Here is a 22,763-nt window from a genome sequence, read left to right on the forward strand (position 1 = left end):
AGCGTGTGGTAAGGGTTAACTAATGAGGCAGAATGCTTGACGTGGGTTGCGTCCCGTGTAAATGTTGTTGTTTTTGTTGCAGTGGTTTAATGCCATTTTTCAGCACACGATAGGCTATACATGGCGGCCAGTATTAACGGTGGAGGAAGAACCCGGGAAAACCCTGGAAAGAACCACCGACCCACGAGAAGCTACTGAAGCCGATTGTTGCCAATCCGAAGCATCATACTACGTCGGCCTCAGCATAGGCGGGTGATGAAAATGGCACTATCTGATCAGTTGGCTAGTCACGCCAAGCTTTAGAGCCAAGTTAATCGAGACATGATTTCACTTACGGCTCTAGACGTTTAAACGTTGTCGTTGTAATTAATGAGCTGTGTACTGTGTTCTGCCCAGAACTTTACAAAGGGCATCGCCCTGTGATGCTGGTGGCAAGGGTGAATCGAGTTTTCTGATGTTGCACTCTTGAAATGTCCCTATTCCAGGATGATTTGTGTCGGAGTTGGTCAAAGTCTGTTCAGCATATTTTGGGCATAAAGTTGTGTACATTTTTGATGTCAGATCTCAGACATTTTTACAAATTAGAAACCTTCGTTTATTGTTTTCTGTCAAATTTGATCAAATTATGTTTAGTACTTTATTAAATAAAGTTTTTTTATATTTTACATTTAATAACTGCATCCATATATTGATGGCGGTTCACTCCGGTCATTTGTACAAATTAAAGATTTTTGTGCCATAATTCTGCTATCTGCCATATTCTGTTGACAGTTTTGTGAAGTTTTAAAGGTTTTTATGTTTTTGTAATGGTGGCTGTATTTGAATGCGGATCAGTATCATTTCTATGAATTTGAAACGTCTATAATTCATAATGCCATCTGGGCCACGGCTGGCCGAGTGGCGAAAGTCGTTCGCCTTTAAAGAGCATTCGCACATCTCACTTCTGACCACGCGAATTTGAGTCTTGCCTCGACCAGCATGGGTATGCGAGAAATCTTGCCAGTAGCTTACCGTTGGTCGATGTTGCTTCCTGGATTATTCCCGGGTTCGTCCTCCACCGAATATAATGGCCACCAGGTATAGCCTGTCATGTGCTGAAAATGGGGTTAAAACCCACCAAACTAATTATTTTTGATAGAGGCTTGGTATAATTGTTTTGCAAACTTTAAATGTCTTTATGCCAGAATGCTCTGGACAAAGTTTGTTTGAAATTGGTCGCGAGGATTCCGATAAGCTGAAAATCGCAACTGTTGCCAGACACCGGACGGACGACACACGATAGGCAAAGGACCATACCATAAATTCGCTTGGCCTTGCGGTCTGGTGACACATTATTATGACAGATGTTACTTGGCCAGTGTGAAACCAAAGTTTCGGTCTAGACGCATCAAAAACCTCACAAAAGGAGGGAGAAACGGATTGCACGAGCTCTCCGTTTGATAGTGTAGCAAGTAGGAAACCAACCCAACCCCCAAGCAGAACAGCAGACCACTGGCTCTTTTGGGTACTGTAACTTTAGAGGAAATAAGAAATTTAACAATCGGCTCGAAACGATAGAACTGGTCCAAAATAGAACATCGAACCTCTTGACTCCAATTGTAATGCACGCTAAAAGCCAATCAAAAGAGCATCTTAAATGCTTTACTAGACTTCCGGATGGAACTAACGAACCTATCAAGTTCTTAAGTAGTTTTTAGAAGTCTAGAAAGCTGGAAACTAGTGAATTCCCAGGATACGGCGTAAATGAAAGATCACCGAAAGCCCATAATTCTATCTACTTTTCTTGTCTGGCACCACAATACAGTGGAATTGCCGAGGTTTTAAAATAATGACAAAACTAAAAAAAACACGACCTAGTATATATATATATATGCCTCCAGTAGACCTTTCTTAACAAGAAAACCAGAAGAGTTAATCTAATATATTTCATAACTTACAGCAACGTTTCAACGTTCAAAAAAATGCCGACAAAGCCGTAGGAAAATTGTCCATGGGCAGAAACGACCAAACTTCTCGCAGCTAAATTAAGTTCGATACTACATTATTGACCGCCAGTAGCTTCTCGTGGGTCGGTGGTTCTTTCCGGGGTTTTCCCGGGTTCTTCCTCCACCATTAATACTGGCCGGCATGTACAGCCTATCGTGTGCTCAAAAAATGGCGTTAAACCCTACAACAACAACATTATTGACTGTATTCTTTGGTGTGCCCATACAAAACTATTACACATTCCTCAGTACATCTTCCTTCAAGCATCCCAGTCTGATCCTGACAGTTTTGCAGAACAGTTACCACCTTTTTGTTCCATAAAACTATTGGGAATATTATATCCATCACTGGAGACTAACATTTCTCGTGTGAATAAATCGCAGAGACGGGTGGTATTGTACCCGACTCGCGCATGAATATTTGAGTGGGTTCATTTTTCAGCACTGTTCAAACTAGAATGGTGAAATTATAGACGGTGTACTTCTCGGTTAACAGGGACCTCGGGTGGCCGAAGGCGCTCGCCTTTCTAGATCACCGATCTCTAACCTCTGCGTGGGTTCCAATGTCTGGCTCGCCCATCGTGAGTAAGTGAAAAAGGTTGCAAGTAGCTTCCGGTGGATCGATGGTTATTCCCGGGGCTTTTCAAGGGTTCTTCGTCCATCAGATCATGTATGCTAATCGTATGATGAAAAATGGCCTTAAACACACAAAACCACAAAGCACATCTCGGTTATCACGTCCTTATAATTGAAGCTGACTGTAGCCTATATTTCGTCATTGGCAGGCGAAGTTTTGCATTAAGTCGTAGTCATACAAGGTTGTGAACTGCTGTATGAATAGAATTGTAAACCTTGGCGAAGGGTTAGACGTTGGTAAGCACTTCACATTGATTACACAGTAAGTATGTGACCTATATTTAATGTCTCAGCGACTTTGATGTGTATAAAGTTAATCAAGTAGGTGCAATTCATGTTCAGATCTTCTTAATTAGCACAAAATCCTTTAAACAAAAAGGTTACCGCCACCTACAGTGCATTCTTTACTACCTACGTTATTTATATTAAGTACCTTACCGCATATTGGCCAGGTTGACTAATGGACACGTACCTGACAGGTAAAGTTTGACTGGTCGCCTATACGTATCCAAGGAGGCACAATTAGCCCATGACTCGTTGCTGCACGAGATTAGTATTGTGATAGTTATAGCTCTGCAACTGACCCAACGTTTTTGGTGACGGAGCATTGTACCAGATCAAATAAGGGGATTTCCTGATAATGCATCAAAGTACGAAAATCGACTTTTGAATGCTGTAAATTTATAATATAATCAATTCTCATGAGCAAAGAACTGAACGAAAGTAGGAATGATAAAATAAAATTCGATGAATTAATGCGATCTGTTATCACACTCTTGCAGCAAGAACTCGTTTATTTGAGCGGTTTTACAGCGAGTAACTATCCTATTTGCTTTCACACTGATACGTGTTGCAACTAAGTTGCACCTACTTGACCAATCAGATCCACCTTTAACAGACCATCGGGCTGGTTTACAGACGTAGCCTTTGGGGGGGGATGATTGGGATTTTTATCGTAACTTTAATAATTTTTCAGTCATATCGCTACGATGTCGGCAGTGTGACAGTTTATAATGATGTCTAGCACTGGGACATCGTGCCGCAGACATGTAGCATGATGTCCCACCCAGTCACATTATCCTGACACCAGGACGACCAGTCCTAACATTAACCTCTTAATACTGAGCGCCTAGCGAGGCAGTTGTTGTTGTTGTTGTGGGGGTTTAACGCCATTTTTCAGCACACGATAGACTATACATGGCAGCCAGTATTAATGGTGGAGGAAGAACCCGGGAAAACTCCAGAAAGAACCACCGACCCTCGAGAAGCTACCGGCAAGCTTTCTCACATACCCACATTTGCCGAATCCGAGACTCGAACCTACGCAGACAGAGGTAAGATAGCAGTGATCCGTAACGGAGAGCGCTTTAGACCACTCGGCCACTCGGGTCCCCTTGAGGCAGTTGTTAGTACCATTTGTTTAAGTCTTTGGTATGACTCGGCCCGGGGATCGAACCCACGACCTCCCGCTTCCGAGGCGGACGCTCTAACCACTGGAGCGGTCAGGAATATATATAATGAAATAGGTTGAATGGACGAAGATATCTAAACTGGATGTGGCTACATCTGGCTATATGTAAGGAAATGAAATTAATATGAATTTATTGTAAGTTCTGATGTTATTGTAAATCTACAGATGTGATTGTATTGTGTACTCAAGTTCATTTATCCTTGTTTTAATCGTACGAGTGCACCCAGTCCATTTTCCTGGTTAAATCCGTTTATCAAAAATCTTATGCGTGATTTTCAGATCCCTGTCGGACATTACGTGCAGGAAATACCTACGCAATGGAGGGTCATTGTGGTGGATTCTGGGAATGTCATAGGGGTGTTTCACACCCTAAATGCTGCCCACCAGGTCAGAGATTTGGTGGCAGCAAGTGCGTAGCAGACAAGAATCATATCTGTGCACACGTGGATTGTGGGCAAACCCCACAGCTGAAAGGTATGTACATTGTTCTTCTCTTCTTCATAATAGAAACCTGAAATTTATTTTACTCTTTGTAATGCTAGAAAGTAATCCATTAATTCTCTTAAAATTAAGCATCAGTAAAATAACTATTTTTCAGACAAATACACCCCCTCATTGTTTTTTAACTATTGTTTTGTTTCCATAATACTTGCCTGGCCCAAAAATTGTAGTTGGTTCCTGACAATCTATTGGAATACTCCAGAGACAGAGTTGTGGCTGAAAACTAATGCTCGAGTACGGTATGTTTTAGAGAGTATTAAAAACAGAAATCCTTCAAGTATTTCACAAATGCGTAATGGCAATGAGATATACAAATTTCAATAAGAAATATGAAAAGCATGCTTCAAAAGGTCGAAAGTCACGGAAATAGGTGGTTTTCATGAAATATTAATGTGGAGATTCTTTTCGCATGTATGTTGGCTGAGGTGATGTGCAATGTATCTAACGATGGATTTCATCAAAATTTGATGTTTCAACTAGATTTGTTTCCGGGAATAGTAATAAGGTGAAAAATGCAGAACCAGTAATAATATCGGATGAAATTATGTAATAACAATTGTACGTCGCCAGTTCCAGCACTATTCTATTTTTCTTTTTATTTTACTTCATTTTGTGGTATTTTTTTTACAACTCTTTAGAATGCGAAATCACACCAGTCAAGGGCCATCCAGAAAAGTTTAAATTGGGCGACCCAGCTGTCATATTAGACTGTCCGTATGGAACGCACTTTGACGATAAAACCTGTCGATGTGAAAAAATCAAGGGTTTTCAATATAATCGACCAGTAGGTGAGTTATGAACCTCCGAGTTCATCTGCTTCGCTTAAATCATGTTCGTGAAAGTTCTTTTCTTATACTTAACAAAGTCCAAATCATTCACATTCCTTTAAAATGACCCTATAAAAAATGTAATTACCTTTTTAAATTTCTGACGTATGCGTGTAAGGCATTCTCAACTAAAGGTAAGAGTAGCAGCACGACTTAACCGCAGCTGTCCCAAGCATTAATCACTTCCTAGTGATATAATCATCGCTAGACGATCTTCGCGAGTTTCTCTTGCCCCTAGGTGATACTGCCTTCCACGCATGCGTCAACAATTTAAAAAATGTCAATAATCAATGAATAACACAGGTGTTCTGTTCTGACAGGGATTAATACTAAAAAGTGAGTTTTCGGAAGGATTCAATGTCATAGGTCAAAAGAAGAGGGATTTTCCATACCATTCGCATTCAAAGGTCAATGGACATTTTTAAATTACTAGGGAGCGGCCGATTGTCCGACCTGAAAGGAGGCTGAAAACTTCATTCCGAAAAGTGTCAAGCAATGATAGTCTTCGCTACCAGCAATGTAAGAAAGAAGACGGAGAACTTGGCCTAGTACCACAACATAGCAACGAAAGTTCACTGACCTGCATTCACATTTTAATGGTTTAGGTTAATTTTTGCCTTTAGCTCGAATAGGAATATGTTTAATTCAATGTTAAACATTCCATATTAACGAATATTCATTTTTAGCTAGGATGGGTTACCCTCGGCGTGTTAACTTTTTATTGTACGTGTTAATAACTTTAGAAACTGGATTCAGTGTGCATGCTTTTCATTTAGTCCTACAACATAAGACACATCACCCGATATTTTTGTTCAGGTGGGGATTGGTTTTGCCGCCTAACTAACGGCGCTGTGTTGAGTGCTTTGATGTCGCCTAAGTGTAACGAAAGTCAAATTTTCAGGAATATCACACAGCTGGCAACCAATAACGATACTTTTCTACGAAGTAAAGCTGTAATGCATTTGTTAGACTTTACTTACCCTGATGTCTTTCCTCTAATAAATTCAAATTCACACAAAAGAAATGGACCTGTTTTCAAGTTTCTTTGGTCTACATTTCAGATCCTGACTTTGCTTCAAAATTAGTAGCAACCGCGTAAATAAGTTCTATTTTTATTTTAAAATGATTGGTTGTTGTCGATGTCATGATGTGACTATGTGATTAAAAGTATAAAAAAAAATTTATTTTATTTCTTAGAGTAAAATGATTGGGTCTTATCAAGGACATACACTGTGGGTCTTGTCAAGGACATACACGGGCTATGTGATTTTTTTTTATATGTAAACATGACCACGTGACCCTTATCCATGGCGTAAAATTGAAGTTTTAAACCATCGTATTAGACAAGTAAACACAGTTGGGCTATTACACTGGAAAGTGCCTGTTGTGCCGTTTGGAGTTATTTCAAATAATGGGATTCAAAAGGGTTAATTCTTTTTTTTCCTGGAAAATACTTATGCTCATGTTAAAGTCCTGAACAAAGATAGCTTTTATAAAAATTTATTCAGATTTCCAAAACCGGAATGATATTTATTGTTTCTACAAGAACTGTAGTGTTCATCACTACATGTTACAGCACACGTCATTGTCTTCCATCTTGGATTCTTCGTTGGGACTCAAACTTGAAATCGTTGGAACATTTTATTATTAGAACTCCTAAAATTCTATTCGTGGATTATTCTTGAAATATTTTTGGATTTGATTCTTAAAACCGCAAGTTCATATTTTTTTATTTTTACAGAATATTTTTAGGGAAATAAATTATATTTTTCAAAGATTGTTGTTTTCACTCTTTCTTCTGTTTATTCGAGCCCAAACTCGTAACATAAGACAATCAATACAAATCCTGGAAAGATGCCGGCATTGAAATTCTTAATGATTTAGTTAATGATCGCGGTACTTTAATACCTTTTGAAATTATAAAACAAAAAACCAGATGCGACAATTTTTTGAAAAACTTTTTACTATCCAAAATTCAAAAATCCTGGAAAGATGAAATTAAAAAAACTTTGGTTCACAACATGTTTGATAAGCAGGACGGTAAAATAATGCCCTTGTAAAAACAAAACTGAAGTTTGTTTACAAAGATTTTTTTTTAAAAGTAAAGAGGCAACACTGCTAAACAAGAAACGTGGATGCAATTATTAAATAAAAATACATGTAAGGAAGAGTGGTCTAAGATTTATAGCGGCGAAACTTTGTACTAAGGATACAAAGTTGATCTCTTAATTTTAAATTCATTCATTGAATAGTTATCACTAATAACTTTTTGAAAAGAATTAACATATTAGATGACGACAAATGCACTTTCTGTAAGAGTCAGAACGAAAGTATTGAACATTATTTTTTTCTAGGACTGCAATATTTATTTCAAAGTGTTGGTACTCTTTTACTAAACTTTTTGACCCTTGCTATCCAAATATTGTCCATTTGTCCCAAAAATATTTTTAGAAAGTGAACAATTTAATACTTTATGTAATCTCTTGCTTATCTTACCTAAATATTATATTTATCTTGCAGATTCAACATGCAAAATCCTTCCATTTTTTTAACCAAATATTTGAAGCGCATAAGAACAATGACAAATATGCTGCTAAGTTAAACAAAAGAGAGGACCAGCGTTTTCAGAAATGGACCTAAACCTAGTGCTAATATTAGTACCCCTACTCCGACCTCTTGGACGGGGTACTAACATGAACATATGTATCATGGAGCAAGCTGGGTGTGATTCACACCCGGTGCTCTCTTTTTTAGCCTAATATCAACAGTTTGAACAAGTTCCTTGCATATAATGAAATAAATTGAGTAGTCCTCATATTTAATACTGGAAGTATCGCAAATCATTGTAGAAATAGTTGCAAAATCTCGTTTACCTTTCTTTTCAGATATTTTCGTTTAGATCGTCCGCTGTATTAGTTCAAATAATGGTTACTTCCGTTCTCTGCCTCGTTTGTTTGTGTGCCATATAAGGACACTGAGACCTTATTTGGAAACATAAACAAATCGTAGTAAAAATATGGCACGGATTGAGTCAGAAATTCTGCACATTAAAAGTAAATACAGTTTATAGGCAACTTTGAAATTCCACCAAGAAGCCATTATTCGCAACTATTATATAAGAAACCAATAGGTCCATCATAACACCCAAAGTGAACAGCCTGGACCAAAAAATTATCAAGCGCATCGTAACCGGAAAAACAAAATTAGCATGAAGTTTTGGCAAACATCAAGGACCCAAGCCTGCTAATATCAATTACTATCACTGCAAAACCATTGAAGACCTGCCACATATATTCAGTAGCTGCTCAAAATATCAGGTAGCTAGAATGGAATTTTAAAAAGACCCCCCACAAAACAAAATTGGATCCCCTACCACTTACCCATTTTTCCTTAAAAATAACGACCCCAACATAAATTTGATCTACCAAAACACATTAAATTCCTAGACACATCCAAGCTAAAAGAAAAAATATAAAACACCCTAAAAACATAAAATAAACAACCCGACCTCACTTAAAAATAAATTTCCACTAGCAGACTTGACTTGTCCTGGGGACCAGAGTACTCGGCAATGGTGTCCCTGTAGCTCAAAAATAACCTGTAAAACATTCATAACCCATACAAGTCTCTCTAAAACCAGATTAATAACATAGACAGACGAGTGCTTTTGATCATCCTTAGGGACCTTAATACTCAGCAAAGGTTCCCGTCTTCTTAAATCCCAAATATATCCTTAAAAATGAACAAAAATAATAATCTCTGCTTTCTACCTAGCCCTAACGTGAAAGACGGTCAAGGTAATACTGCGGCCTACTTCTATGATACAGACCATACTAACACTAAAGCAGCACAGAGTTTTCCATCAAATCCAACCTAGCTCATCTTTAGAACAATTTCGAACACAAGAACCAAACTCAAAATTTGTGCAAGTACATCCATTTAGACCAGTACCCTGGAATAAGTGGACTACTGCCTGCAGATGGTCGCCTACCTTTCTGGTCACTCCTCCCCTGCCTCAGTCAGACACAAATAAGCGTGCAACGCGCGCATGAAACACATAACATAAATAAAAGCAAAAATATATGAACAGCGAGTGGCACAATGGTGTCAGAATCCTTACAATTCTATCAAGAGGCCTACAAGAACTACAGGGCCCAGAGTGGCCGAGTGGTCTAAAGCGCTCTCCGTTACGGATCACTGCCATCTTAACCTCTGTCTGCGTGAGTTCGAGTCCTCGGATTCGGCTAAAGTGGGTATGTGAGAAAGCTTGCCAGTAGCTTCTCGTGGGTCGGTGGTTCTTTCCAGGGTTTTCCCGGGTTCTTCCTCCACCATTAATACTGGCCGCCATGTATGACGTATCGTGTGCTGAAAAATGGCGTTAAACCCTACAACAACAGCAACAGCAACAACAAGAACTACCCAGTCCAGCAGCTAGTAGAAGCAGCTAACTACATTTCTACGCTACACAGCTACCATTTGCCCGAAATTACCTGAGAGGAAAAAGGACTGCGGAGAAATGTAAAGAAGCAGAAGAAAAACGGGAACGTTTGCTTGAAAAGGTCTTCTAAGGGCTACCAATATTGCCTCTTATCCAGGGAACCATTTTGGCTTGGTATCCCATTTCATAAAACTATTATGTACACTAAATTGATCCTTCAACCCACCACTTCAAAATTCAAACCTTTTATGACCTAACAGTGACCAAACTTGTTAAACTTCTTTCACAACATGATTATACTTATGTAGTAGATTTCTACACTATTTGTTTCTCTGACTTTAGTTTTTTTTGTGCTCCATTACATGATATGGGATCACTTCATAGCCTCAACCACAACAAATCAAGTTGCACATACACTAGTCCTACAATGTAGTGACACCCACAACATAAATATCAGTGTCGAGGTCTTGCATGTAGGTCTAGTGTATGTGCACGTGTCTTTTCCGTTTTTTGTGTAATATCTATTGTCCGTAGTCCTACAGTGTAAGACATAGCACACATTGGTTTTGTTTTAGTGCACCCTCCAGAACAAAAAAAATCGGGTGATGTGTCTTACGTTGCAGAACTACTATTGTCCCTAGGTTAATTGATAACCAGAAATATTTTGTAAGGTGACTTTGGGATGGTGTTTACCGACCCATCGGTCGACGGATTATGGGAATAATAAAGAATTCATTATAATAATAATAATAATAATAATAATAATAATAATAATAGTAATAATAATAATAATAATTGTATCTGTGCGGTAGAAATAGATATCTTGTATCTGCTTATTGTTTTAGAACAATGATTTAGTTGCTCAAAAATACAATTGTCAAACTCTCTAAGAGTATTTGTAGATCCGTGACAAAAATATTCAGTTGAAAAAATCAATTACGTTCCATTACTATTTTAAAATGAACATTTAGATTTGATGTTCAATAAAATAAATAACAAAAATAACCTAAAACAGATTGGACAGTCTGAATAGCTACCATGAATATTAATTAGAAAATGGGTCACTTCAACTTTCTGGATATTTTATTGTTGATGATGTTGTACTTTAGAAAAAGTTTTCTTTTGCTTTTTAGTATGCAAACCAGTGCTTCTGGTTCATTTTGAGGAGCCGGAACTTTCCAGACACGACATAGAATCCCGTCATGTGCAAATCAAACACAGTGGAGGCCCAAGCAAAACCGGCTCTTATGGGCACTTCAATGGCAGTGCCTACATGAATTTGTTGACCCTGGCAAATAATCATGGAACAGCGACCAAAGCCATCTCGTTTTACGTCCGACTAGGTAAGGTTGGGAAAGCCTCTCAGACAATAGTGACCAATTACCTCGAAACTGGCTGGCCCTGTACAGATGCTGCACTGTGTGATGCATCGATAGAAATATCTGTGAGTGGTGACAATGCCTTGTACAGCCTTCGGACAAATATGAGAGATAAACAATGCACCACTAAAACCACTGTGAGTATGGATTACACTTTTATTACATCTTTACATCGATATGCTACAGTTCCATGGCATCATTTATCAGTAATGTACCTCAAACACTGGAATCGTATTACCCAAATATAAAGAAGATTTTATTATAAATAAGTCATCTATTTTAAGGCTATTAAAGGTTGATTCATACACTTGTCTAAGTCTTTTAAAGTTTGTGCCTTTTTTTTTTTTTAGCAAAAACTCGACAAAACCATATTTCAATTAGATATTGGTCAGATACCATGATTTAATTACTATACAAATCCTTGATAGGACAAATATTCTAAGCCATCGAGTTCTTAGTTTTCTGACACTAGGAACTTGTTTATGATAAATTCAAGTCGAATACACGTGTCGTAGATAACCTTATTTTAAAAAAGTTGTTCAATTGGACCTCGAAAAGTACAAATTGTTATATTTTGTACAAAAGACTTTTTTTAGGACAAGTACAATACATAAATTTTTAACATTTTTGCTTAGCCAGAAACATTTAAATGGCATAAATTTGGTTTGCAAAAGGATTCCACTAGTTTATGCGGTTCCGTAAGTACGATTTATTTATGCCAGTCAGCTTCCCAATGTGGGTACATGAGATAGCTTGCCAGTAGCTTCTCGTGGGTCGGTGGTTCTTTCCGGGGTTTTCCCGGCTTCTTCCTCCACCATTTATATTGGCCGCCATGTATAGCCTATCTTGTGCTGAAAGATGGCATTAAACCCTACAGCAACAACAACCAGACAGCTTCAGTAGAAGGTAAAAACCAAACGTGGATAAATCTGTGATGATTAATGTCTCAAATGATTTATTTTCTAGCAAGTATTTAGTCGAGTTGTCTAAGCTGTTTTAAGTTCATCGGCACGAATACGCATGGGAGATGCTGTTGAAACTCACTGCATTGTACTCGTCATATTTGGTTGTTAACATGAGCACACCTTTTATGTCTAGGTCAGTTTTCGGTCACAGTTGCTTATACAGTCATGCACTTGGTAAATGTGTGCATCCTGATTACAACTATACTAACATACCAAAACTAGGTCACACTGTCTCAGTTTGCACGATATGATGTACTGACCGCCTAGCTAATACCGTAATATTTCCTAATTAGCATTAATGCATTGTATAAGACACTACTGTGACCCCCCCCCCCCATTTGTCTTCATCATCACTGAACGTAGATCGTAATGGGCATTTACATTGGCATCGATGTGTGCAAGTTCATGTTTTACTGTCTAGCGACTGTAATTTTCATTTGCTTATGATTTTCATTTCGGATTTCAATTGGAAGGGTACCAAGTTGGCAGTATCCAGGACTTGCTACATAATAACTATTTCTTAAGACTTGATTACCTTACCCACCCTCAAACCGGTTATAAAAAAAAATAGAACATGCATAACTAGATATTGCTATGATTGGTCTATTTTCAGCATGGATGGTCCAAGGTTTGGTATATCTACGATGGGGAACAGACGTCAGTTTTCGGAGTTCAGTGGCAAGGCAAATCGGATTCCCACAAAGTTGAGGGTATGATTCAGACACATGACAAATTTTATTCCACTGTGAAGACCATTATTTATCTTCTACACCAGTTTCTCTGCAAATGAAACGCGCCTGAACCACTTTAATACAGACCGATTCCTCAAACATTTGAAAGGTGCTTTTTTTCCACTCCACATAGACCTGACTTACGATAATAATAATAATAATAATAATAATAATAATAATAGGCCCAGTAGGGTACGATATTGCTCAACTTGATTACAACTAGAACGTTTATGTAATGTTGTCATAAGTCAACCATATGTAAACCATCTCTCTACACTGAAACAAATTTACTTTACTAATTTTAATAAAGTCTCATGAAAATGGTTCCAGAGATAAAGGCATACTTGATATGTACAGATCACATAAATAACTCCATCAAGATTTTGACGATATAAACCAATTTACCAAGTTTTATCAAAAGCAAACGAGAAATAGTCCATAGAAAGGTAACAAAATCCGATCAATCAAACTCGAGATCTCATTAATGTGCAGATATCACTTGTTATAGAACCTAAAAACATACAAATCTGAACATATTTGTATTGAAATAATTCAGTCTCCAGAGTGGTAATAAGGGCAGTAACATAGATGCAAGATTAACTAGGAATTTTGCATAGATTTAACTAACAATTTTGCGTAGATTTTACTCTTCATAAAACTTGTCCAGTAGGTTAGTGATGCCTGTCCTGAAGCGTTTTCTAAATTGAATCAAATACAATTTATAGTTTTACAACACCGCCATGTATAGGTTATCTTGTGCTGAAAATGGCATTAATACCAACAACAATAATAACCAAATTGAATCAGAGTCACTAGAGGCTTGCAAACTTAGCCAGAAAAGTGCTTGATCACCTTATTAATATGCGAAAATCTCATGTATACTATACACGTACTTGTCTGAAATTTTGATCATATAAACCTATTTACAAGGTTTAACAAATTCATATGAAAAACATGGTGTCTAGAGGTCAGTCAGTCGGAAGCAAGATCACACACATTGTTTATAAGCGTACTCTTCGCTATAAATATCGACATCTTGATATTGGACAGCAAAGTAGGATCCAAATAGGACCAGAAATAACGGATGATGCAAATCAATTTACCAAGTCTGATCATTCAGTCTCGGGAGTGGCAAAAAGCTTAGTAATACTAGGGTCGGTAAATGTCTGTACATTTAATGGAACACTCAGACTGGTGCTTACTAAAGATGGGTAAAGTCACTGGTTGGTTGACACATCAGAAAGGGCTTTTAATAAAAACTTGTATCATGTAAAAACAATGTTAATTATGGGGGAGTTGTACCTTACACTTAAAATCTCGGTATGTAATACAGGTTTTCATTTCAGCAAAAAAAAAAAAAATTGGCAAATAATCAGAATGTGACACATCTTCCCCTACAACACGAAAGGGACACGCCATTTGGTCAATGCCACCTCTCAAGCAGAGTATAAACAAGAGTGAAATGTTTGGCCCATGGTGCTAATGATTTTCAGTGTAGTTCACATAAATTCGCACATTCTACCACAAAAACAGGTTTGATAATTTGTACCGTTGGTTAGTGCTTTTGATTTATTTGGTACCTGCCAATTGACTAAGTAACTTTAAACTTTACATGCATTTCTAAAATGTTAAAGTCGTAGTAGTCATGTATACTAAGAAATCGTAGGTATAGGAGTGAGCATCATATTCAGGATGCATTTTGACCCACAAATCTCACTAGCAACATGGACAGATGGCAGCCGTATCACAAATATCACCAGCACAATGGGCAGATGGTAGTCAGCATCACAAATATCAACAGCACCATAGACAGATGACAGCCAGTATCACAAATATCTCTAGCACCGTGGACAGATAGCAGCAAGTATCACAAATATCACCAGCACAATGGGCAGATGGCAGTCAGTATCACAAATATCACCATGGACAGATGGCAGCCGGTATCACAAATATCACTAGCACCATGGACAGATGGCAGCCAATATCACATATATCACTAGCACCACGGACAGATGGCAGGTAGTGTCATAAATTGTATTCAGTATCAAAAATATCACCATGGGCATATGGCGGACGCCAGTATCACAAATATCACCAGTACCATGGGCAGATGGTAGTCAGTATCACAAATATCACTAGCACCATGGACAGATGGCAGTCAGTATCACAGACATCACTAGCACCAAGGACAGACAACAGCTAGTGTCATTAAATTGTATTAAAGTATCCTAGTAAAATTGTTTCAAATGCACACTATTTTACAGACAAGTATTTAAAGGAATATGCACACAGCAATACGTTATTGAAGATATTTATATCTCAATCTTTTAATTTCAGGCAGAATATTGGAGAGACAGACTGGTCTGATCATAGGGCGTCCGTCTGGCCTAGATGGTCACTTCTTCAATGGAGATATCGATGAGGTAACATTTTTGAATTAGATAGATGGAGAGATGGGGGGGAGGGGGGTTGGATATTTGGGTTGAGGTAGGTGGGTAGTTTAGAAAAAGGTAGGTGTGTATTCAAATCCAAATGTGTTGAGTGCAGAGATTGAATGACACGTATGTTGGGTTAAATTTTGTATACCAGCTTGGTTCTTTGACTTGTTTCTGAAAGCTTTGTCGCAAAACACATCTTTGTTGTTAAAATGAAGCTAGAAGGTATTGTTTTTTTGCATAAAACTATAAATCAGCCTTTGACAGTGCTTGTTACAGTTGATAACTGACCATATTATTGGATGGCCTGGCACTAAAGTGATGTGCACAGACGATGCTACAAGTACATGTACATACAAATGGGAACTGAATTTGGATCCAGAAAGCAAATTCGTACCATACCATCACAAAGTCACTACAAGTCTGCAGCAAGGCATCATTATCTACAATTTTCTTATTGGTTAAACATGTACATGTATGCACACGTATTCCCCTCCCCTGTCTTCGCAACGAAGCGATGGATCCAAAACGTTTTCCCTCTCTTGGCTCCACAACCAGGCGATCGATCCAAATTCCAAAACCTTGCGCATCTGTAGAACAGCCCAGTCATGACAAAGTTAGCCTGCCTTAAACAGTTGCAGGGGGAATTGTGCTACATTACTTGTGCAGGCACGCATGCAGTAACACAAGTGGGCATCTCAACAGACAAGATACCATTATCCCTAGCCTTTCACTCCAAAGTATGGGGATAAAATTGTCATAGTAATCTATATTTTCTCAACTAATTTTGATTTAAACATGAATCTCAGGTTTGTAACTTAATTAGGTCATCGGATGGCTGGATGCAAGATATAGGTAATTCCGAGATTTATGGTGTATTTACCCTTGTTGCTCAATATACCATGTATTGTGGACACAATACTTAACACATTAACCCCTAGCGACGACTTAACGGGGCAGGAGGTAGTAGCCTACTGCCGAGCTCTGTAGAGTCATGGTCATGCATGATACACTAAAGTGGGTGGTATTATAGAAAGGTAGACAGATGTAGCTCTACAATGATGCCAAATAATCTGGAATATCTAGTTGCATTACAAAATATAGATTTTAAAAAGCTCATTTTTTGGACCCGACTTTTTTCTACCCAAAATTTGCCCGTGGTTGGAATCCGATTTTGTGTCCGGATTTTAGTCTTTTTGGTCTCAGATCTAAGGCAAACCGGTATGAACTGCAAAGAGACAGATGAACCTTTGCAAAAAGTAGGATAAGATGGGCATTTGGAATAAAGAGTGGTCTCGATACAAAAATAATGGCTCCGTTTAGCACAAAAAAAGAACTCCAACTTTTACCCTTCTGCTCATGCACGAGTCAAATAGCCAATGAAAAACGATGTTTCTAACACAACTAGGCAGTATGTTATTGAAAGATCACCGGGGATTTGGTGTTTTCGGATCTATTCAGAAATAGCTTTCAAAATGAGTTTCTTACTCGATTTTCAGGCGAAAATGACAAAAACATCCAGGGGTTAATGTGCTAAAATGAACATGACAGAAATTATACATTGTAATTATTTTAACTAAATGAGTACCTAGGATAATATTATTGTAATTGCAAATGGTGTAAAAATGTGTCAGAAACTGACGCTAAAACAAGCAATTACTTTTGATAGTTTCTAAAACTTCACCAGAAAATGCCAAGTGAAAAAGATTTAAAAGCAAAGTTCCGACAACGCATATAATTGTACTCGATATGCATAGGCATCTTCACACCATGGTGTTCATCTGTTCAAACCAATAATATTCATCTGTTCGAATCAATAATATTCATCTGTTCGAATCAATAGTGCTCATTTGTTCAGACCAGAAGTGTTCATCTGTTCAAACCAATAGTGCTCATCTGCTCAGACCAATAACATTCATGTGTTCAGACCAAGTGTTCATTTCTTCAGACCAATAATGTTCATCTGTTCAGACTAATAATGTTAATCTGTTCAGACCAATAATGTTCATCTGTTCAGACTAATAATGTTCATCTGTTCAGACTAATAATGTTCATCTATTCAGACCAATAATGTTCATCTGTTCAAAATGTTCATCTGTTCAAACCAATAGTGTTCATAAGTTTAAACCAAGGCTGTTCAGCTACTAAAATCAATAATGTTCATATATTCAAACCAATAGTGTTCATCTGTTCATATAAATGTTTGTACGTTCAAACCAGTGTGATCTTCTCTTCAAGCCAATAGTGTTAGTCTGTTCTAAATGTTCATCTGTTTAAACCAATACTGTTCATCTGTCCAAACCAATAGTTTTAATCTGTTCAAATTGTTCATCTGTTCAAATCAATAAGGTTTATATGTTTACAATGTTCAGCTGTTCAATCAATAGTGTTCATCTGATCAATGTTCTTATGTCCAGTGTGATATTCTCTTCCAAAAATAATTCTCATCTGTTCAACCAATAATGTTCATCTGTTCGACCAAGTGTTCATCTGTTCGACCAATAGTGTTCATCTGTTCGACCAAGTGTTTATCTGTTCGACCAATAGTGTTCATCTGTTCTGCCAATAGTGCTCCTCTGTTCCACCAATAATGTTCGTCTGTTCCACCAATAATGTTCGTCTCTTCAGCCAATAGTTTTCGTCTGTTCAGCCAATAGTGTTCATCTGTTCAAACCAATAATGTTCATATGTTCAAACCAATAGTGTTCATCTGTTCAAACCAATAATGTTCATCTGTTCAAACCAGTGATGTCACTGCTGCTACAGATGAGTAAACTCACTTTTACAAATCCATGTTTAAGGGTTTAATTCAGCACTAAATCTGAATCTTTTGGATTTCAAAAAAAAATTATGACGTTTTGAACGTTTCGCAAATTGTTTGTTCTAGTCATATTTAACTAACAATGTATATCAGTATTGTACACTGTATATCACTCACGAAAACAGAAATACAAAGTAAGGATTGCATATCTGTACATTTATTCCAATAATAGCATAAAAGACTCCACCATTCTGCTCTCGTACTTGTTGCTGACAAAACTAGACTGGTAATATGCGTATACTGAGTACAATGAAGCAAGAAAAAAATGACCCATAAAGAAGTAAATATTTCTCGTGTATCATGTAGATTCCATTCTTATCAAAATAAATACAAAAACTCGACACTTGACGTTGCTGTTTATTAGATAAATTGTTGTTGCAACAACAATGTGAAAGGCTACAAACATAATTTGCCAACATTTAGAAATATTGCCAATATTCTTATTGTAATTAATCCATTTACAGAATATGGATGGACCACAGGTGGTCGAGTGAGCTAAAACGCTTACCATCAACAGTCATTGGCATATAGAGTCTCGGTTTCGGTCTATATGGGTATGCGACTTAGTTAGCCAGTAGCTTCCTGTGGGTCGGTGGTTATTCCAGGTTTTTTTCCTGGGTTATTCCTCTAGTTATACTGGCAGCCATGTGTCAACTATGATGTGATGAAAATGGCTTCAAGCCCACAACAACAACAGAACATAGACTATTTCCTTCTCTTTCTGGATATAAATATACAATTTAGAAACTGTTTAGCCATTGTTGCTGTAGACTTGATTGTTCATCGTTGTATGCAGTATCAAGTTCGTTTGCTGCCTTGTCCATTGAAGTCGGTTTAATTAGCGTGATGATTTCTTCCTTTACAGTTTGCCGTCTATCCTTGTATACCAGATGAAGCTTTGGATGATGTCAGGTTCCTCTCTTTGAGCTAATATTCAGCTTGAGCCATAATACAGCACTACAAGTCGAGAGCTGTTCATTATATAGTGTCTTTAATGCATGGTTTGCGTTTCAGCGGCAATCCAGATGCTCTGTCATTTTGGTTAAATTACCAGAGATATTTTATTTTGTTAATGATTTTTTAAGTATATTTTTGAATTAAAATGTTGAGTAGTCTCCACCTTTGTATTCATTCACGGGATTATTGTATTTGTCTTTCCAAGATTTCCTCTCTCTAAAATGAACCCGTCTGCACATAATGTGCAAGCAATTCGTGCAAAATCCTAACATTACTGTCATCTTCAAACGCTAAGTTCCTGCCGTTTGGATTCAGTCTTTTGCCATGTTGCCTTTAAGCATGGATTAATACATGGATTATCGCAATAGTTAATGTCCACAAGAGCCATATTTAACTAATTACTGTAAACAGCCATTAGTGACGAAAACTTAACACTACAATTGGACACTCTTCAAATTTAACAGTTTGGGTGTTGTATTGCAGTTGAGGTATAGTTCGTCGTATGAGATATCCCTTGATCGTCATTGTGGGCCTTTATGTTCTCATGCTCATGGCATTGATTTTGGTAATGGTCACTGTAGCATGACGGATTGTTATGCCGCCAGTGTAGTAGGTGTGTTATTATGGTTGATGGTGGTGTGCTCCCAATATTTTATTTAAATTATTATAGAAGTCCCACCCAGGCTAAATTTTGGTTGGAAGTTAAATTAGTGAAAGATAGATGTAAAGCTTTGAGCCAGTCAGCAATGCCGATGGTTAAATGATTGAATATAAAATAAAAAAGTGAAATTCACTGAATAACAATTTAATGACAATTCAATAATCAAATGATTAAAATTTCCCAAGTACTCTCCTTCCGCTCGACCCTGTGATAGCCTATTGCATCATTTGATTAGTAGTGTGAGATAGATTTCCACTTGTCCTTGTATTCCACTCATCTGTGTATTCTTCTCTCCTATTCCTCCAATTTCTTCTCTTCCTCCTGACTTCCTCCAAATTCCTTCTCAACTCCTTTTTCCTCCTCCTCCTCAATTCTCTATTCTTACTGGACTTGTCGACTCCGACTGCTCTGCTAGTTGCACTTCCGTTTCCCCTCTTAGAGACTTGGGACTTAAATAAACCGGAAGTTCTGTCCTCCAAAAGCTTCCTGTGAAAACACAAGGATGATACAATATTTTCCTTAGCCCTCTCATCTCACTACACCCAGCCTATCATCAGATAACGGCTATTCAATTTCTTCGGTCACGAATTCATTCACATCGAAATACTCGTACGTCCCTGTATGGTAAAACTGTCATTATAAAAGCACGGTATCAATTACTTATAATTGTCACATCAGTACATATTCCTAATCCCATTATACTAAACAATATCACAACAATCAGATGCATTTATTTACAACTCGTACAAAGTACACAAATATTCAAATATCCATGCTCTGATATATCCTTGCATCCACATTAACTAATCTTACACACTTCAACCATTTACCTCAAAATCAATATGCAAGACTTCAATTCCCTCATTTCATGTTTGCAAAAGCGAGAAAGGAGCCAAAATTATTTATAGTCCAAACTTTTATACCTGAAGCACAAAAATGTCCTCTGCTGACATTCAGACATGCACACACACCATTTTGTGTGTGTAAATTAAATGCCTTTATGAAGTTTGTAAAATTGCAATAGTATTGGGATATTTCAAAATGACGGGAAACGGAAAGATTTCTCAGTTTCAATAATAGGCATTTATATTTACAATGTATTCGGGGAATGTGATAAACATTCAAGACTTTTGCCCTTGAAACAACTAAATAAGATGGACCGATGGGTGAATAGCAAATTGAAGGAAAACATCAATACTGAAAGTGAAGAATTGTGAACAAACGGCTTTAATCTAATAACGTGTAGCAAATTTCATAGCCATATTGAATTGACTATGACTGAGGATTATGAATAGTAAATTGCATATATATGCTGTTAGTCAACCAAATAAACAAAATTTCATAGGGACGTCTTAAAAGGTATTGGACTTTTCTCCGGAAACGAAAGTGTAGATGATGGATGGATGGATGGGTAGACAGACTCCAGACCACAGGGGATCCTGTCATTGTTTACAATGTGTACGTATCCATGTACCAGAGAGTCATGTCTTATATAATCCTAAACAATCGCCTCTTACAGAAAACCTATATGTCCTGTAGTGCATCAAAAAAAAAAATCCTTCTTTTGCAAGAGATACTGGCAGCCATTTATAACATATTCTCTGCTGAACAACTGACATTTAACCGACAACAAACTGTTGATAATAGTGACTAATTCATCACATGTGGGTAATTTCGGTTGTACACTCTTCTATTCATCTGTCATGAAGGCTGTTTTTGTTTTTTTGAAGGCATAGTGAGAATAATTTTAAGTATTTTTAGCATGGAATAGAAGTGAGTGAATTAAAGTAACTAAACTCGGTGCACAATATACTGTTTTAAACTAAAATGAACTCCATTCCAACTTTGGGTTTTTCACCATACCATGACAATGCAAATATTGATGTCTCAAAAATCGAAAAGGCTTTCATCCCTGCAATAGCACAGTGGCTTCAAAAAGACAGCAGAGTCCTAGTTACTCTGCATGAAGGAAAATAATCAGGGATCAGTCCTTCCTCTTTTAACTTTTAATATGTTGCATCAAGAACCCCTTTGATAACATGGAAACTAGACAAATATGTTTAGCGTTGGTTTAAAAGATGGCAAAATGGTTGATACAATCTTTATTCGTGATAATCAGAATGTAAAATGTTTACCAGATTGCGCGTCGATTTCTTAAGCCGATCTCAGATATGTATAATATTCAAAATTCAATTATTTTCCCAATTTTAAATCTGTACTTCATTCTCATTCTTCATTCTTTGTGGTCTAAGGTTGACATTGCCCGGGGTGGGAGTGGGAGACAAACGCCCCAATCCTCCAAAAAATGCCCCATGTGGCTTGCGTCTCTGACTGCCTCTGTCAACTAAAATCCAGCTCCTGGCCTTCGCGAGTGGCTTAGATTTGAAGCCCGGCAGACCATCTTTTCTACTAACAGGAGAAGGGGTGAAGGCCTTAAAACCAGTTGCTTCGGGTAGATGGGACTCGTAAACCTTGGATGGTAGCTCATCTAGGAGAAGGAAAACTCCGATTCCAAACCTCTGCTGCCTTGTGGCTATACCCACTCATGGGAAAGGTTAAGGGAGTAAACCCCGACAGAAAATCCGGAGATGGAGTCCCTAAGGCGGTCTGACATTGACTTCAATGTCATTCCGGCAACTCCTGCGACGCCGTTGGTGCCAAGCTGTATCGGCATTCGTCGTTCCCTTGGGCACACCAGCTGCGTGGAGAGGGGGGATCTGCTGCATGGACAACAGCTGATTCTCCATACCACCCTGCCCAGGCTTCATAGCTCCAATGGAGAGGACACTCCAGCGTCGTCGTACGGCATCAGCACAAAACGAGAAGTAGCATTTTACCGGTTCTAAGTCAAAGCTCGATTGGCGTAGAGCTTGGCGCCAGAGGTTACTTCTGACGGTGGGAGAGATCATCAGGTCTCACTGGACAGCTACCGCCCGCCTCAAGCTGGGCAGCCCCC

General features: G+C 37.9%; 1 protein-coding gene across 1 annotated transcript in view; it reads left to right on the top strand.

The window, feature by feature from the left end:
* LOC149775755 (uncharacterized) overlaps positions 1–19,306 on the top strand; it is a 31,501-nt gene extending 12,195 nt beyond the window's left edge. The window contains exons 4-9 of the mRNA XM_089943373.1: positions 4,372–4,566; positions 5,232–5,381; positions 10,992–11,374; positions 12,816–12,912; positions 15,271–15,356; positions 19,055–19,306. Of these exons, the coding sequence (XP_089799499.1) occupies positions 4,372–4,566; positions 5,232–5,381; positions 10,992–11,374; positions 12,816–12,912; positions 15,271–15,356; positions 19,055–19,120 (977 nt within the window). The 3' untranslated portion in view covers positions 19,121–19,306. The remainder of the gene's footprint in view (positions 1–4,371; positions 4,567–5,231; positions 5,382–10,991; positions 11,375–12,815; positions 12,913–15,270; positions 15,357–19,054) is intronic.
* The last annotated feature ends 3,457 nt before the right edge of the window (positions 19,307–22,763 follow it).

This window comes from Sinohyriopsis cumingii, chromosome 19 (assembly GCF_028554795.1).
Source record: "Sinohyriopsis cumingii isolate HCF-2022 chromosome 19, ASM2855479v2, whole genome shotgun sequence".
Classification (NCBI taxonomy): Eukaryota; Metazoa; Mollusca; class Bivalvia; order Unionida; family Unionidae; genus Sinohyriopsis; species Sinohyriopsis cumingii.